This window comes from Apium graveolens, chromosome 1 (assembly GCF_009905375.1).
Source record: "Apium graveolens cultivar Ventura chromosome 1, ASM990537v1, whole genome shotgun sequence".
NCBI classification, from domain to species: Eukaryota; Viridiplantae; Streptophyta; class Magnoliopsida; order Apiales; family Apiaceae; genus Apium; species Apium graveolens.
Window position 1 is genome coordinate 191,273,983 of NC_133647.1, and position 18,713 is coordinate 191,292,695.

At 38.1% G+C, this 18,713-nt stretch overlaps 1 protein-coding gene across 1 annotated transcript; it reads right to left on the reverse strand.

The window, feature by feature from the left end:
• Positions 1 to 1,052: 1,052 nt before the first annotated feature.
• Positions 1,053 to 1,880, reverse strand: LOC141714011 (uncharacterized). Its single transcript, XM_074517562.1, has one exon. The coding sequence runs from the start codon at positions 1,878 to 1,880 to the stop codon at positions 1,053 to 1,055; it is 828 nt and encodes a 275-aa protein (XP_074373663.1).
• Positions 1,881 to 18,713: the final 16,833 nt, after the last annotated feature.

An 18,713-nucleotide genomic window follows, 5' to 3' on the forward strand; every position in this document is an offset into this window, starting at 1 on the left:
TGTGGTGAATACGGGGCTGTGTAGTGTCGTTGAACACCTGCATTTTCACAAAACTCTACAAACTCCCGTGAACAAAACTCACCCCCTCTGTCAGTTCTTAAAACTTTAATTTCTTGTTTCGTCTCCTTCTCAACCAATACTTTAAACTTCTTAAACGCACTAAAGGCCTCATCTTTTGTTTTTAGCATAAAAACCCACATCATTCTACTATAGTCATCTATGAGCAACATAAAATATTTGTTACTTGCAGGTGTCGAAGGTGTAATGGGACCACACAAATCACAATGAACCAGCTCGAGTTTCTCCATTGCTGTAAATGATGCCTGGCCAGGGAATGACTTCCGTGTCTGCTTTGAAAGTAAACATCCTTCACATGTCTTCTTTGGAATTTTCAAAACTGGCAAGCCACACACCATGTCATTGTCAACCAGCATCTTCATTGCTTAAAAGTTCACATGCCCCAACCTCGAATGCCACAACCAAGTTTCTTCTTCAGCCTTTGTCAACAAACAAGCAGCTTTATTTTCAGTAACAGTCAACTTGTACAGTCGATTGGCAGCTCTTTGAACCTTCATCAACAACCTCCCACTCCTCTCGTACACCCATAGTAACTCTCCATCCAATACAACCTTGTTTCCAACCTCTGCTAGTTGCCCCAGGCTTATAATATTGCTACACAATGATGGTATGAAGTACACATTTGTTAAGAGTCTCTCCCCACCATTCTTACATCTCAACGCCACTGAACCCTTTCCTTTAATGCATACTGATGACCCATCACCGAACCTGACCTGTCCTTGCACACTTTCATCTAGGGCTTTGAATTTCGATCGTAGACCAGTCATATGACTACTGACCCCGTTGTCCAAGTACCACATGTTCTCATCCACATTGATTTTCCCAGTATTCTCAACTGATGGCATTAGCTTCCCTTCTTTCAATAGCACAACCTCCTTGTCATTTCCTCCACACTCTGCCATCAAAAGTGCTGGTTCCTCATCCTCGACTTGTGTCAAGTTAGCCTCTAATTCTTGCCGTGACCTCTTTACTCGTCATGGTTTACGATATTCATAAGCAAAGTGACCATACGTTCCACAGTTAAAATACTTTAGTTTACTCCTGTCACGAATTCCACGAGTCACAAATCTTCCTCGATTCTCATTTGTACCTTGAGCTCCATCCTTGCCTGTCCTTTTTAACCATTCCTCGCTGGTTAAAAGTAATTTCCCTTCACTATTTTCCCTCTTCTTCCATTCATCTTCAGTCAATAGCAATTTCCCCTCATTGTTATCGACTTGTCCACGAGTTCTCTCCTCATGAGCCTTTAAAGACCCGATCACCTCTTCGACATACATTGTCTCTATATCCCCAAATTGTTCTATGGCAGAAGCAATCTGTAAGAACCTAGATGGAGCTTCTCTCAACACTTTTTTCACCACTTGAACCTCTTCCTCAGTTTCCCCTAGAGCCCTGATATTAGTAACCAGGCTATTCAGTTTCGAGTAAAAATCATCGAGTGGCTCAGTTTCTTTCATGCTTAGTGTCTCAAAATCCACCTTCAGTGTCTGTATCCTTGCTTTCTTCGCTTTATCTGCTCCCAAACACAATGTCTTTATCGCCTCCCAGGTATCCTTGGCGTTCTTTTTCTCCTCTATTGACAACAGGACGTCTTCAGGTATGCTTTGATAAATCGCAGCTAGAGCCAATTTGTCAGTCTTCTCTACCAACGCAGCCTTTGGATCTTTAGGTTCTATTGCCTCCCAAACATCATGAGCCTGCATAAAAACCTTCAGCTTGATAGACCACGATGCATAGTTCGTCTTAGTTAACATGGGATAGTTCAAGCCAACTGAGTTCTCCTTTATTTTGTTTGATTGCATCTTTGTCGGTTTTGGCATACACTTTGGCATTCACAGGTTAAGAAGCTTTGATACCAGATTGTTGGAAACACACACAAAAGAATACACACAGTATATGGTTTAACTCGATTCTATTCACTGAAACTGCTGAAATTGTAAAAGTAGTTCTCAGACTTACAACTGAAAAATAATAGCTACATATATGTGCAACATGCACGACTCAAAACTAATTCCTAAATAATAGCTACTACTGCTAAAAATACTCAACTGAACTCCTACCATGACTCCAACTCTACTTGACTACTTCAGCTCCTACAAACTCTCGCCATGTCAGCTGGCTTATTAAAACAAATAGCAATTAAATAAACTATATGTTTAGATTAATTCCAACATTTTCTTGCATACTGCTTGCAGCGAGCTCCCTCTACGTTAGTGACTCCAAACTTAATTAGTTTTACACGTAACATCTTTTTATTTGAAGGCAACCTTACCTTCTGACTTTGTTTTAATGATTCTTACTTTTTTTAATCTTTAATTTTAATAATTATGGCATGAGATTCTGCATCTAAGTGGTCTGAATGTTCTAATTTGTGTTATTCGATTTTGTCTCTCGGTGTTCTGATTAGACCACATCCTACCATAAGGCGCATAGTTCATGGAATGGCGGTTTCCTATCTTGTTTCTCTAACATTTTGCTCTTTGAGGTCAGTAATGGCTGTCTAAGTATGCTGTAAATTTTGTATTATATACCACATGTCATTTATTTGGTCTGTTATAACTGTAAAATGGTAATTTTAGTCGTTTTCAAAAATCTGGTTTGAAATTACATATGGTACTCAGATGCATTATATTGATTATTATAGTTGTTATAGCCAAAATTTGGTACTGGATCATCTCGGGTCAAATACGGGTCAATTAGAATTGAATTGGGGCAAAAAGGATGTAGAATTAGGTTTTAGGCTACAACGCACGAGGGGAGGACGCGTCCAAGGGGTAGGACGCGCCCAATATTGGGTAAAGTGAGTAATATGAGTCATTTGAAAGTAAGATGCAATGGGTATACCTCATAGAATGAGGACACGCCCTGGGGGTGGACGCACTCTCATTAGATGAAATGCAGGATATGAATTATCTATGTGTTTGGATTATAAGGGAGAATGTGTGAATTACACAGGGTGAGGACGCGTCCTAGCCTAGGGAGATGCATATATTTGGATTCATTTGGATGGTTGGGCTTGTTCTCACCGAGGACAAGGAAAATAGGGACAAGTTCGAGACAAGGCAAACATGGAAGGAGCAATGGAGGATTATTTTCACTAACATATTTGTTTTAGGTACTCTTTGAAGAATTCCCTCCTTGAGTCGGTCAAGGAGGGGGATGTCTGTGAAAAGCTTGAAAGCCTCCAGGGGTATGCCTGATGATTGAAGGCCTCCTCCTGTATTCAACGGGTGTCCTCGTTAGGGATGTGGGGTGAACTTTGGTGTGTGCTTTGGGAGCTCTGTTCTTGTATTCAACGGGTGTCCTCGTTGGAGAACTTTGGAGTTATCCTGCACTTTGAACCCAAAAGCTTGGGATCACCTGTCCTGCTATCTGGTGGGTTATCCTCATTCGGGGGACAGGGACGCGTCTGACATTTGGGGTGAACCGTGGCTATACTTGCGTTCGTAACTCAAGGGAGATAGTTGTAGCAGAATGTTATCCTTGCGTAGGGAGATGCATTATATATGAAGTCCTGCGATTACAAACGAGCCTTGGGCCTTCGCGGTTGGGCCTCATAGTTATACATTCCTAAAGCTAGCGTAAGATGGATTCTGGACCGGGCCTAGGAATAAGAAGTCTAAGCCCATTAGATTTCTTGTTCTCCAAGAACTACATGGGCTTGATTCCCTATAAATAGGGATACGTAGGAAAATTGTAAGGGGTCGGAAGCGAGAACCATAAGGAGCCACCACCAACCCTAAGCAATCTCAACCCCCAATTTATCTCAACCACCATATTCCGCTCACTTTTCAGGCGAAGAACCACCATCGTAGATCTTGATTCCGGCGACGAACCTCAAACTTTGTTGATACTAAATTCCTCCGTCAACAAATTGGCGCTAGAAGGAGGGCTGCTGATCTAGATCATAATCTCAGGAGGAAGAGATGTCTCATCACGATGAAGGTTCTTTACGCAAGAATTAAAGAAAAGCCACAGAGGAGTTTGCAAACAACGGTCACGAAGGAGATCCGTGAATAACTATTTTCGGCTAGGGCGGTCGAAGGAGATTTGAATGTAGTATCTGCGACTATGATGAAGATTCATGGATGATAATTTTCATCCATGGGGGTTGAAGTTTTCAGCCATGGCAACGCATGAGCGAAGTTGGATGCAAAATTCGGATTTGACGGGTTAAGCGATTTACTTACACTGTTTGGGCCTTATCTTGAGTTCCGTAAGTCAGATTTGGATGATCTTACAGCCTACGCGAAGCTTATTGAATTCTCTTTAATTCAGAGATGATATGGCTACGAGAATATAAGTTGAGCATCCCGGAAACAGAGGAAAACAACAGCTGCGATTTTTTTATCAAAAAATCCTATATGGTTTAGAAGATTGCAAGAAACCCATTCCATTTAGAAGATTGGGAGAAACCAATTTGGTATAGAAGATTGGAGAATCCTATTCCAATTAGAAGATTGAAGAATTCTATTTGATCTAGAAAATGGGAGAATCCTGTTCTATTTAGAAGATTGAAGAATCTTGTTCTAATTAGAAGATTGGAGAATCCTATTCTAATTAGAAGATTGAAGAATTCTATTTGATCTAGAAGATGGGAGAATCCTATTCTAATTAGAAGATTGAAGAATAATGTTCTAATTAGAAGATTGGAGAATCCTATTACATTTAGAAGATTGGAGAATCCTATTCCAATAAGAAGACTGAACAATCTTATTTGATTTAGAAGATTTGAGAACACTATTCAGATCAAAAGACTTAATCAGGCACAAATATGAGGACGATCGGGAGGAGAACACTCCAAGAAGAAGGCATTACTATCACGAGCTAGTCATCGACGACTTCCAGCAAATTTCAGGAGAATTCACCGACTGGACACGTCCGTCCCTCTAGGACGCGTCCTCGAGGTAACATTCCAAGTTCCATATTAATTGTGTTTATTGCAGGTAGGAAATCTTATCAGGAAAAATCTCATGAGTTACCAAGCACTGCGTCATAATATATTAAGGCGCGCCCTCTACATGTGAAACATTCAGTGGAGTATTGCCCTCCCAGGGCGCGCCCCCACAAGAGATAGCCTATGGAAGTTTTTAATGAATATGTCTTGATAATCAATAGTGTTATAGTCACTGCTTCAAGAATAGCTCGGCTGGAACCACTTCCTCGTCTTTCAAGACGCGCCCTCAAAATAATATTAATGGTGAGATGAACTTTATTGACTATAAGGAGAATCTTAATATTGGAACTTCAAGAGAAAAGAATCTATCAGAGTAGAGGTACCATGAATCCTAGGATGCGCCCCTTGATTGTCAAGGTGAGGCCCCAGGACATGAATGAGCTCCTCCAACTAAGGATGTAATGTTATATCCTCAATAGTTACAAGTAAACTCTCCAAGGCTATCTCTCTTAAGGCGCGCCTTCATTGAAATACCCATGTTATCTTCCTCGACATTATATACATGATTTAGAAAGAAGCAAATGAAGTACAATGATCTTCCTAGTATGTCGAAAGTTTAGTTTCCACGAACGCGCCCTCACATCCTCAATAATCCGAGTTTTCAGGACGCGCCCTGTGTTGGGTTCCGAGGCATAAAACACAGCGGATAATCGTAACTAAAACAAAAATTTCGAAACCCAAGAATATGATCCATGTATAATTGTGGGAATAATATGGAGATAACGAATCATATCTTTCAAGAGCTTAAGTTTCACGAACTCAACGGAGATCCTAGCTATCACGCTTTGTGTCTACCTCTCGGAGAAACACCTCTATGGTATCCACACGAGCACCTCCAAGAACGTCTCACGAACTTGACTACAGAATGGATGTACTAGCCTCTTTCTTGACGATCTGAATTGCCTCTGCCTCTCTTTGTTGCTAGGGTTTTCTCCAAAACGTAACTCACCTCTTAACCTATCATTATCTATTTATAATGACTGATTAAAAGGCCCATAACAGTAAAGCCCAACCCTAGTAGGTATATGATTAAATAATAAAAATAAATTTCTATTATTTAATTAATAACTAAGTCATACTTAATTATTATGGGCAAAAACATTCCCGTTAATTCGAATTTATATTATCTCAATTAAGTCTTACTTAATTATAATAAAATTCAAATCATCATCAATTAATTTAAATCCACAATTTAAATTAACTATTCCATTAAGTGCTCTATTTGTGTGACCCTATAGGCTATTATTTATTTGGAAATAATTTTATTCTCTAATAAAATTATAAACAATGACTGGTATCTAGTAATACATCATTGTTACCCAATTAAACAATAATTAAATCGTGATTAGATAAAACCTTTCGTGATTAATGTTTTTCGTGTAATATAATCCCTTTAACCATACATATTATAGATTAAATTCGAGGCATGTATTTAGTCATCCTCTGCAACATTTAATCCGGGTTTACTTGATCCATGAGTAGACTATCAAGACAAATCATTATTTGAGCATGACCATGCTTTTTATAATCTCACTCAATCAAGAGGTCAATAATATCTCTCCTAATTATAGGAGGGTTAAATCATTTATCTATCATTCATATTTCTCATACGACTCATGATATACCCGATGTCCACTTTTATCATCACCCGATCAAAAGTAACTTTTAATGTAGTCAAAGTATATTAATCCTCGTATAGAAATATAATGATTTCAAGTCAAAGGATCGTTACACCATTATCACTGTGAGTCTTTCTTATAACTTTATTAAACATGAAGAATCTCACTGTGGGTCTGTCCAGTACCATGTTCTCTCACATGTACCCATGTATTGACTTTAATATCCCCATACTTATAACCAATGAGATGTGGTTATCTTGTCAAATAACATACTAGTCTATCTATGTATTATTATTGTCCTATATAATAATACTCGACTAGGGACCTTTAAGAATATGATATATTATATAATATCAAGTTCAAGTCATGTACTTAAACTATACAATGTGTATCATGATTCTAAGGACATTTATTATGCAAACAAAATATCGCAGTAATTAAGGTCATAATAAATCCATTTATTGAATGATCAACTGACATAAAGATTTAAAAGAATAATGTATTGCCTCTAGGGCACCTACACTAACACCCTGAGCATATTTGTCTCATATGTTAAGGTTTTTTCTTTCACTATGATTACCAAGGTCATCTGGTTAATTTTGGCAAGAAAAGAAAATATGGGAGTTGCATTATAAACAAATGAGGAAGATGAGGCTACAAAGTATTTTTGACAGGGTGCACGCTCGGGGGTAGGTCACCTCTCATTAGTTCTGTGGTGTTACGTATTGCCACATGAGTAAGATATATGGATTTTCCTAAAAATCAGAGAGATGCTCAAGGTCAGGAAAACATCCATGTTTAAGAAAACGCTCAACTTCAAGAAAATGTCTCTGAGAGTGAGATGCCCTTTATCAGATACCACTTCGTGAGATGCCTCGCTGAGAGATGTTTCAACAAGAGATAGTTTCTGCATCCTTGAGCTTTGTTGAAGATAAAAGCCTTCTAAAAATATTGATCTTTGATTTAGTTTTGTTACATGAAGATTCTGTAGAAGACCCTTGTCGAGGTAGATGCTCCTCTTACAAAGGACGCGCCCTCCAAAGATGATTCCCCTTGTCGAGGTAGATGCTCCTCTTACAGAGGACGCGCCCTCCAAGGATGATTTCTCTTGTCGAGGTAGATGCTCCTCTTACAGAGGACGCTCCCTCCAAGGATGGTTTCCCTTTTCGAGGTGGATGCGTCTCTAAAAGAGGACGCGCCCTCCAAGAATGATTTCCCTTGTCGAGGTGGATGCGTCTCTGACAGAGGACGCGCCCTCCAAGGATGAATACCCTTGTCGAGGTGGATGCGTCTCTGACAGAATACGCGCCCTCTAAAGATGAATACCCTTGTCGAGGTGGATGTGTGTCTGACAGAGGACGCGCCCTCTAAGGATGATTTCCCTTGTCGAGGTGGATGCGTCTCTGACAGAGGACGCACCCTCCAAGGATGATTTCCCTTGTCGAGGTGGATGCGACTCTGACAGAGGACGCGCCCTTCAAGGATGATTTCCTTTATCGAGGTGGATGCGTCTCTGATAGAGGGTGCGCCCTCCAAGGATGATTTCCCTTGTCGAGGTGGATGCGTCTCTAACAGAGGACGCGCCCTCCAAGGATGTTTTCCCTTATCGAGGTAGATGCGTCTATGACAGAGGGCGCGCCCTTCAAGGATGATTCCCCTTATCGAGGTAGATGCTCCTCTTAGAGAGGAAGCGCCCTCCAAGGATGAAAACACTTGCTGAGGTAGATGCGCCTCTTACAGAGGACGCGTCCTCTAATGATGAAGACCTTATCGAGATAAGCCGCTCCTCTCAGAGAGGACGCGTCCTCCAAGGATGAAGACCTTGTCAAAATAAGCCGCTCATCAAAGAGACGACGCGCCCTCCAAGGTTGTTACCTTATCGAGGTAGACGCGCCTCTTACAGAGAAAGCGCCCTCCAAGGTTGTTACCTTGTCGAGGTAGACGCGCCTCTTACAGAGAAAGGTCCCTCCAAAGATGAATACCTTTGTTGAGGAAGACGCGTCTCATACAAACGACGCGCCCTCCAAGAAAGTTACCTTTGTCGAGGAAGACACTCCTCGTAAAGAGAACGCGTCTTCTAAGAATGTTAATTTTGTTGAGGAAGATGCCGCCCCTTTAAAAGGTGTGCCCTCTAATATTTAGTGATTATAGAAAACCTTATAAATACTCGACTTTGATTTGAATAAAAGAATCACACTTTTTATGGAAAATACGAGATCAGCAGTTTGGAGCTATGATTTGGCAAGAAGCAAGAAATCAAATATGAAATGGTATTGTGTCATCGGTGGAAGGATCTTTCTCACCAACAAGGCACATCCACCTTACATCAAAGGTTATTTATTAGTTGAAGATCAGAGAATGAGTTTTTTATTATAATCGTGCCTTTCCTTTGAGCGCGCCCTCCTATGATGACCCTTTCAGTCTAAGGTGCGCCCATAGGAGAAAAATATTGAAATAAAAAAGTTAGAGAAAACCCTCAACCTTTGTTAATAAATTATGCTTTTCCAAGGTATGTGAGGTGCACACTTTTGTACAATATCTGTTGTTTATTATACCGAGTTAGCTCATGTAAGCTTAGAGATGTGGTGCATAAGTGGTAAGCTTCTCTCAAAAAATCAAGGTTAAAGTTATCAAGAAGAGAAGGGGTATTCATAAGTGAAGGAAGGAATAAATGTGGATGACGATTATAAACGCAACAAAGAGTGATAGTGCGCCATCATGGTCAATAAGAGGATAAGATTCCGAAGACGCGGCCTTGATTGAGAACGCGCACTCATAGAGGAAGATGCGGAAGACGCACACTCATACGATTGGATAATGACACAAATTTTTGCTTGGATTTAGATATTAGAATTCCAGTTTTATTTCCAACTTCATATGGAATTCGGGGGGTAGTTGTTATAGCCAAAATTTGGTACTGGATCATCTCGGATCAAATACAGGTCAATTGGAATTGAATTGGGGCAAAAGGCTGAAGAATTAGGTTTTAGGCTACAACGCACGAGGGGAGGACGCGTCCCAGGGGTAGGATGCGCCCAATATTGGGTGAAGTGAGTAATATGAGTCATTTGAAAGTAAGATGCAATGGGTGTAACCCATAGAATGAGGACGCGCCCTGGGGGTGGACGTGCTTGAAAGAGATATGTCCTAAGTCCAATCATGTACGAGGATTTAGGAATAACTTTTTATGTAATCTGTTTTGATTTCATTGATATTAATAAAAGACTTGTTTTGTTTTTATTACGGGCTCTATCTATTTAAGTGTTTAAATAAGATATACCATAGTTTAGAGTAAAGCTTTTTATGGATTATGATGAGATCATAATAGTGAGACCTAAAAGATGGTAACTCTAAACTTAAATAGTTCCTGATCATAGGATTACTAACTGGTAATTAATAATCCGCAAAGATCGGTACATACTATGCTTGCTTCATTATGAAGGATGTCTGTTCTCATAGGCATTTGTGTGGTGACACTATAGCTAGTATGTAGGTGCTTATTATAGAATAAGTTCACTGAACATGACTCGCACAACTGAACAACTGATGGAGTTCACTCACGTGTCAGCAGTTGTTCACATAGTGATAGTTGTACAAGTATCCTTAGACTTGAGGTCATCATAGTCATCTTGTGTACACTGAACTATGCTTTGGTTTAGTTCTTAGTCTCCAGGGACAATTATTAGGGCTCTACTGGGTATAGGAATTTGTACACGAAGATAGTGTATGATCAATAAAGGATCTACCCCTTCCAGTGAAGGAATAGAATGTTCATAGCTGATCCACTTATGCTAGTTCAGGAATCTCTGACCAGAGTGAATGAAATTAGAAAGGAGTTTCTAATTTACATAGAAATGAGCATAGTGAATGGGAAAGCAAATGATTAAATTAGATAGGCTTGACACAAGATCCATGCCTTATATTTAATCAGGACATTAGAGGGTAGAAGGAGTTAATTGCACAGTAACTATTCACTGACAGGTTCTTGGTATTCTAAGCAGTGAATTCATATTATCCGGATAGTCGCGATATATTGAGAAGCATCACTCACGATGTAGAATAAATATAATTAATCAGTTAATTATATCTAGTGAATTTTAATATTCATATAAATAATTAATAAAAAGTTTATTATTATTTATTTCTACTACCGGCATAATATTGAACCTACAGGGTCACACCATAAAAGAATATTTCCTTTGATGAATAATGAGAGAGAGAATTATTTTTTCTAAATAGTTAAGAAAAAGGAATAATGATTAAAATAGTTTTAATTATTATTAAAGCATTTTATGAAGATAAAATGTGGGGGTTAAAATATATAAAGATATATTATAAAACCCTAGGAGAGTCCTATAAATAGAATGAGATGGATGGCTCATTTGACAAGACACATAATTTTGGTTTTGTGAAAACCCTAGCCTTCATCTTCTTCTTTTCTCTCTCTCTCTCTCTCCTAAAACTCCATTTTATAAAAGCTTAGTTTTATAAAAGGGTTCATCGAAGAGGATCGTCCTTGGTGGATACCGGTAGAGTGCTTCACACACTGAGGAGCAACTGCTAGCACTCCAATTTTATAAAGCTTCGATTCACGAGGTATGATTTCGATGCCTTAGTTTTTCCCTTTTATATGTTTTTCTATATGTGCGGTATATGGTTTTTACGGAATAATTGTTATTTCACGCTTCCGCTCATCCATAAATTCCATCATTGGCATCAGAGCTAGGTTCTGCATATAGAGATTCATATAAAACAAATTCAGATTTTTTAATGCATGTATGGATTTATTATGATTTTTGCAAGTTTATTTGGATTTAATTATGAATTAATTTGAAATAATTTTAGCATGAGATTTTGACTACTGATCTGGGTTCTACAAGTGTTGTAGATCATCTAGATATTTTTTTCATAATTTTGTGATGTGTAGATTATTTGTTATGAATTTTTTAAAATTGTTTTAAATAAAATTCATAAAATAATTATGCATGTGAATAATTATGATTAAAATTTGCACAAGGACCCATGGCTGTTTTGGTATTTTTCTGCTACTCCCTGATTTAAGAAATCATATTATTTTGATTTTTATTAATTTATTAATTAAATGTTAATTGATTTATTAATAATAAAATTAAAATAATAAATTAATAAAGAGTTATTAATTAGGGAGTAAAAGGAAAGGGGGTTACAATTTTTTTTGTAACGGTTCACAAGCAAACAGACACGGCTGGTAGCAGGCAGAAAAAAAAGGGTGAGGCAAAAACCTGCTGCGGCTGTGCGGGCGCGTGAGTCGCACACGCGGGGTGTGTTGCGCATTTACGGAATGCGTTACACGCGTAAATGGCTCAACAGTGTTGTAACGCATTACGTACATGCGTTACAGCCCATCTGTCCTTTTAAAATTTGATTTTTGGGAGTTTCGTAACTCCGTTTTGGGCGTGCAATATATCGTTGGATTCATTTTTCCGAGACGGATCTAATGGAGTGGTAAAATATTTTTTATATAAAAGTTTTGAACTGTTTATATTCCCGAAAGTGTTTTAAAGCATGTTTTAATTGTTTTAATTGCTTTTAAATGCTATAATAAATCCATACATCATTATATCAATGTGTGACATGATATTACTTGCATGCTTACTTGTTTATTTATTTTTATATATGAGATATATGCCTGTGTTTACCATGCGATGATAGATTTAGGTGAACTTAAATCAATATAAGGCGTGCTCTAGAAAATCTAGAATAGGAATTGTTTCTTGTCTTGACAATAATATTATGAATACAATCATGAGATTCTTGTGTTTATGAAACACGTAATTAAATATGAATTTTCAATTTTGAGAGAAAGGATGATTCTGTCAACAACAGATTTCTATCTGTAAGAAAGGGTTATTAAGTGACGCCTCTTGACAATGCTCCACCCGATCTGAGAATCATCTGATTATCGATTATTGATTTGAAATATTTAATTTAAAAGGAAAAATCTCTTTATAATATGATTATAATTGTAATGTAATATAATCCCTCTAAAATTAAATAATATCAAGTAGTAATTGGCCAATGACACAACGGGCTTGTGTCGGTCATAGCCTTCCAACATGATAGAAAGTGGTTCTTATTTTTAAATCATTGTCGGTTCGTGCTACAGCCGAGGGCTTTGATTTCGAAATAAGAAATACTTGTCTATTATATAGAGATGTGTACATTGAATTAGAATCTAAAGGTCGGTACGTGCCACAGCCGTGGGCCGTTGGAGACTGATTCAATTGTACGAAATGTTGGGTTAGACTTGACTTAGAATATTGAGTTTGTCATGCCACAGCCGTGACTCAAGTATTCAAGAGGCTAAAGTTTGATTAGGGAATAACATAAGATGTAATTGACAAGAGTTGTCCGCCTATTGAACATTACATGGCGGTTCGTGCCACAGCCGAGGTTGTGTGATGGAATGTAGGAACCCTATTCCCACTAGCATTATGAATGCTTAATTTTTCACGTAGGGGGTTGAATAAATTAGATGAACTAGTGGGAGCCACTTATGAATAAAGACCCGATTCATATAGTGTTTTGAAATGAAATTGAATATTTGCTAAGTGTTGTTATGTGTTTATCATTTACAGATTTACTATATTATGTCTTCTGCACTATCACTCAGGAGCATACTAGATGCTCACAAGTTGACTGATCCTAATTTAGCTGTATGCTTTCACTGTAACAAGTTAGGGCACTGGAAGAGAAACTGCAAGGTTTACCTTGCAGAATTGAAGAAGAAGAAGGGTAGTAAGACTACCGCTTCTGATTCAGGCACGTTTTTGATCGAAGTTAATATGTCACTAGGTCAAATTTCTACTTGGGTATTAGATACCGCCTGTGGTTCTCATATTTGCAATTCGTTGCAAGGACTGAAGGGAAGTAGGAATCTTGAAAAAGATGAGGTGATTCTACGTATGGGCAATGGAGCAAGGGTTGCGGCCATATCTGTAGGATCATTTAGTTTACATATGCCTACGAGCAAGACTATTATTTTGAATAATTGTTATTACGTTCCCTCTATTGACAGGAATATTGTTTCTATCCCTATGTTGGATTTGGATGGTTTTTCATTTATTATTAAGAATAATGAATGTTCTATCCTTAGAGATAATATTCTTTATGGACGTGGAATTTTAAATAATGGTCTGTATGTATGTGACGTAGAGCATGATTTACTTCAGATTGAACAAACTAATAAGAGAAAACAAGATGATGAAAATCTGACCTATTTATGGCACTGTAGGCTAGGTCATATTAGTGAAAATAGACTTCGGACATTGCATAAGGAAGGGTTACTAGACCCCTTTGATTTTGAATCATATCCTACATGCGAGTCTTGTCTATTGGGTAAAATGACCAAGTCTCCATTTAGTGGACATGGAGAGAGGGCTGCAGATTTGCTAGGATTGGTACACACAGATGTATGTGGACCAATGTCTACGCAAGCCATGGGTGGATTTTTGTACTTCATTACTTTCATAGATGATAGATCTAGATTCGGATATGTGTATTTGATGAAACACAAGTCTGAAGCCTTTGAAAAGTTCAAAGAGTATAAGTATGAAGTGGAGAAACAAACCAAACACAGTATTATAACTCTTCGATCAGATCGAGGTGGTGAATACTTGAATGGAGAGTTTCTAGATTATCTCAAAGAAAATGGTATAGTCTCCCATTGGACTCCTCCATATACTCCACAGTTGAATGGGGTATCTGAAAGGAGAAATCGAACTCTGTTAAACATGGTTCGGTCCATGATGAGCTATGCAAATCTTCCAGTATTCCTATGGGGTTACGCATTGGAAACCTCAGCATATTTACTGAATAAGGTGCCTTCCAAATCTGTTCCTCAAACTCCATATGAGATATGGAAAGAAAGGAAACCGAGTCTTAAACACGTTAAGATTTGGGGATGTCCAGCTTATGTCAAGAAAGTTGACCCAGATAAGCTGGAATCTCGATCCGTAAAATGTAGTTTTGTGGGATATCCTAAAGAGACTTTAGGGTATTACTTTTACACCGATCATCGGGTGTTTGTCTCCAGACATGCTACCTTCTTGGAAAAGGAGTTTATCCTTGAAGGAAACAGTGGGAGCAAAATTGAACTTGATGAAGTTCAAGAAGCACAAACTACTACGGTTCAAGTGGAAACACCTGTTCAGACTGAACAACCTTCTGTGGAACAACCCATTCGTAGGTCAGGGAGAGTGTCTCGCCAACCTGAGAGGTATTATGGCCTTGTCATTGAGAATGACAATGAGTTGTCAATCATTGATGATGACGACCCTATGACCTATAATGAGGCTATGAGTAGTGTTGACTCAGAGAAATGACAAAGTGCCATGAAATCCGAAATGGAATCTATGTATACCAACCAAGTATGGACTCTGGTTGAAGCGCCTGAAGGTGTTAAGCCTATTGGGTGCAAGTGGGTATATAAGAGAAAGATTGGAGCAGATGGCCAGGTAGAGACCTATAAGGCCAGGCTCGTGGCAAAAGGATTCAAACAAAGACAAGGGATTGACTTTGATGAAACTTTTTCGCCTGTAGCCCTGTTAAAATCAATTCGGATTTTGCTTGCGATTGCTGCTTACTACGACTATGAGATCTGGAAAATGGACGTGAAAACGGCCTTCCTCAATGGGAAACTTGAAGAGGAAGTGTATATGACACAACCAGAGGGTTTTCTTTCTAAGGGAAATGAACACCTAGTGTGTAAGCTACTGCGAACCATATATGGTTTAAAGCAAGCTTCTCGTAGATAGAACATCCGTTTTGATGAGACATTCAAAGAGTTTGGTTTTATCAAAAACATAGATGAATCATGTGTCTACAAGAAGGTTAGTGAGAGCGCGGTAACATTTCTTGTATTGTATGTGGATGACATACTTCTTATAGAAAATGATATACCGATGCTGCAATCAGTAAAAGTGTGGCTATCGAAGAACTTCACTATGAAGGACTTGGGAGAAGCATCCTACATTCTCGGTATGAAGATCTATAGAGATAGATCTAGAAGAATGATAGGTCTTACCCAGGGTACATACATCCAGAAAGTGCTTAAAAGGTTTAGCATGGAAAACTCGAAAAGAGGTCTCATACCGATGAGCCATGGAGTGTCCCTTTCCGAAAAATTGTCTCCTAAGACACCTGAGGAAAGAGAGCGTATGAGTAAGATTCCTTATGCTTCAGCAATAGGATCTATCATGTACGCGATGTTGTGTACAAGGCCTGATGTTGCTTATTCAATAAGTGTGACGAGCATATATCAGTCCAATCCAGGTGAAGACCACTGGAAAGCAGTGAAAAACATCCTTAAGTACTTGCGAAGGACTCAGGACATTTTTCTTGTTTTTGGTGGTGAATCTGATCTGAAAATAGAGGGTTATACTGACTCTAGTTTTCAATCAGAGAGTGATAGTAAATCCATGTCGGGGTACGTGTTTACTCTAAATGGTGGTGCGATAAGTTGGAAGAGTTCCAAACAGTCGACAATGGCTGACTCCACAGCGGAAGCAGAATATATAGCTGCAAGTGAGGCTGCAAAAGAAGCCGTTTGGATGAGGAAATTTGTTTCTGAGTTGGGAGTTGTTCCTAGCATTGTGGAGCCTATTGTGTTGTATTGTGATAACAACGCAGCAATAGCAAAAGCCAAGGAACCTAGGTCTCATAAAAATTCCAAACATGTTTTGCGACGCTTTCATTTGATTAGGGAAATCATTGAAAGAGGAGATGTCAAGATCGAGAGAGTTGACACACATAACAACGTAGTAGACCAACTCACAAAGCCATTTTCTCAGAGTCACTTTGATCGTCACAAAGACAGGATGGGTATTAGATACCAAAGTGATTGGCTTTAGTACAAGTGGGAGATTGAAAGAGATATATCCTAAGTCCAATCATGTACGAGGATTTAGGAATAACTTTTTATGTAATCTGTTTTGATTTCATTGATATTAATAAAAGACTTGTTTTGTTTTTATTACGGGCTCTATCTATTTAAGTGTTTAAATAAGATATACCATAGTTTAGAGTAAAGCTTTTTATGGATTATGATGAGATCATAATAGTGAGACCTAAAAGATGGTAACTCTAAACTTAAATAGTTCCTGGTCATAGGATTACTAACTGGTAATTAATAATCCGCAAAGATCGGTACATACTATGCTTGCTTCATTATGAAGGATGTCTGTTCTCATAGGCATTTGTGTGGTGACACTATAGCTAGTATGTAGGTGCTTATTATAGAATAAGTTCACTGAACATGACTCGCACAGCTGAACAACTGATGGAGTTCACTCACGTGTCAGCAGTTGTTCATATAGTGATAGTTGTACAAGTATCCTTAGACTTGAGGTCATCATAGTCATCTTGTGTACACTGAACTATGCTTTGGTTTAGTTCTTAGTCTCCAGGGACAATTATTAGGGATCTACTGGGTATAGGAATTTGTACACGAAGATAGTGTATGATCAATAAAGGATCTACCCCTTCCAGTGAAGGAATAGAATTTTCATAGCTGATCCACTTATGCTAGTTCAGGAATCTCTGGCCAGAGTGGATGAAATTAGAAAGGAGTTTCTAATTTACATAGAACTGAGCATAGTGAATGGGAAAGCAAATGATTAAATTAGATAGGCTTGACACAAGATCCATGCCTTATATTTAATCAGGACATTAGAGGGTAGAAGGAGTTAATTGCACGGTAACTATTCACTGATAGGTTCTTGGTATTCTAAGCAGTGAATTCATATTATCCGGATAGTCGCGATATGTTGAGAAGCATCACTCACGATGTAGAATAAATATTATTAATCAGTTAATTATATTTAGTGAATTTTAATATTTATATAAATAATTAATAAAAAGTTTATTATTATTTATTTCTACTACCGGCATAATATTGAACCTACAGGGTCACACCATAAAAGAATATTTCCTTTGATGAATAATGAGAGAGAGAATTATTTTTTCTAAATAGTTAAGAAAAAGGAATAATGATTAAAATAGTTTTAATTATTATTAAAGTATTTTATGAAGATAAAATGTGGGGGTTAAAATATATAAAGATATATTATAAAATCCTAGGAGAGTCCTATAAATAGAATGAGATGGATGGCTCATTTGACAAGACACATAATTTTGGTTTTGTGAAAACCCTAGCCTCCATCTTTTTCTTCTCTCTCTCTCTCCTAAAACTCCATTTTATAAAAGCTTAGTTTTATAAAAGGGTTCATCGAAGAGGATCGTTCTTGGTGGATACCGGTAGAGTGCTTCACACATTGAGGAGCAACTGCTAGCACTCCAATTTTATAAAGCTTCGATTCACGAGGTATGATTTCGATTCCTCAGTTTTTCCCTTTTATATGTTTTTCTATATGTGCGGTATATGGTTTTTACGGAATAATTGTTATTTCACGCTTCCGCTCATCCGTAAATTCCATCATTGGCATCAGAGCTCTTCTTTTTGCACATCAATAAGGGTCCTTCCTGTGGCTAAGAACGGTCTACCAAATAGCAGAGGGATTTCCTCGTCTTCCTCCATATCAAGGATAATAAAATCCGCAGGAAATATAAATTTATCAACCTTCAAGAACATCTTCCACTATTCCCCTTGGATATGCATATGATCTGTCTGCAAGTTGTAACCGCACTGAAGTAGGCTTTAACTCTCAAACTCCAAGCTTCATAAAAATGGATAGCGACATTAAATTAATGCTTGCTCCTAAATCACACAGAGCTCTCCAAAAATTTTGTGTCCCAATAGTGCATGGAATAGTGAAACTCCTAGGATCCTTGAGTTTTGGAGGTAATTTCTTCTGTAAAATAGCAATACATTCTTCAGTTAATACCACTGTTTCAAAATTTTCCAATCTTCTCTTTCTTGATAAAATATCTTTCATGAACTTGACATAGCTCGGTATCTGCTCCAAAGCTTCAACAAATGGAATATTAATAGAAAGCTTCTTGAAAACATCCATGAATTTCAGGAACTGTTTATCTTGCCTCTGCTTTTGCAAACGTTGAGG

Excerpts from the sequence above, each read along its gene's own strand:
- LOC141714011 (XM_074517562.1), bottom strand. The coding sequence starts at position 1,880 with ATGCAATCAAACAAAATAAAGGAGAACTCAGTTGGCTTGAACTATCCC.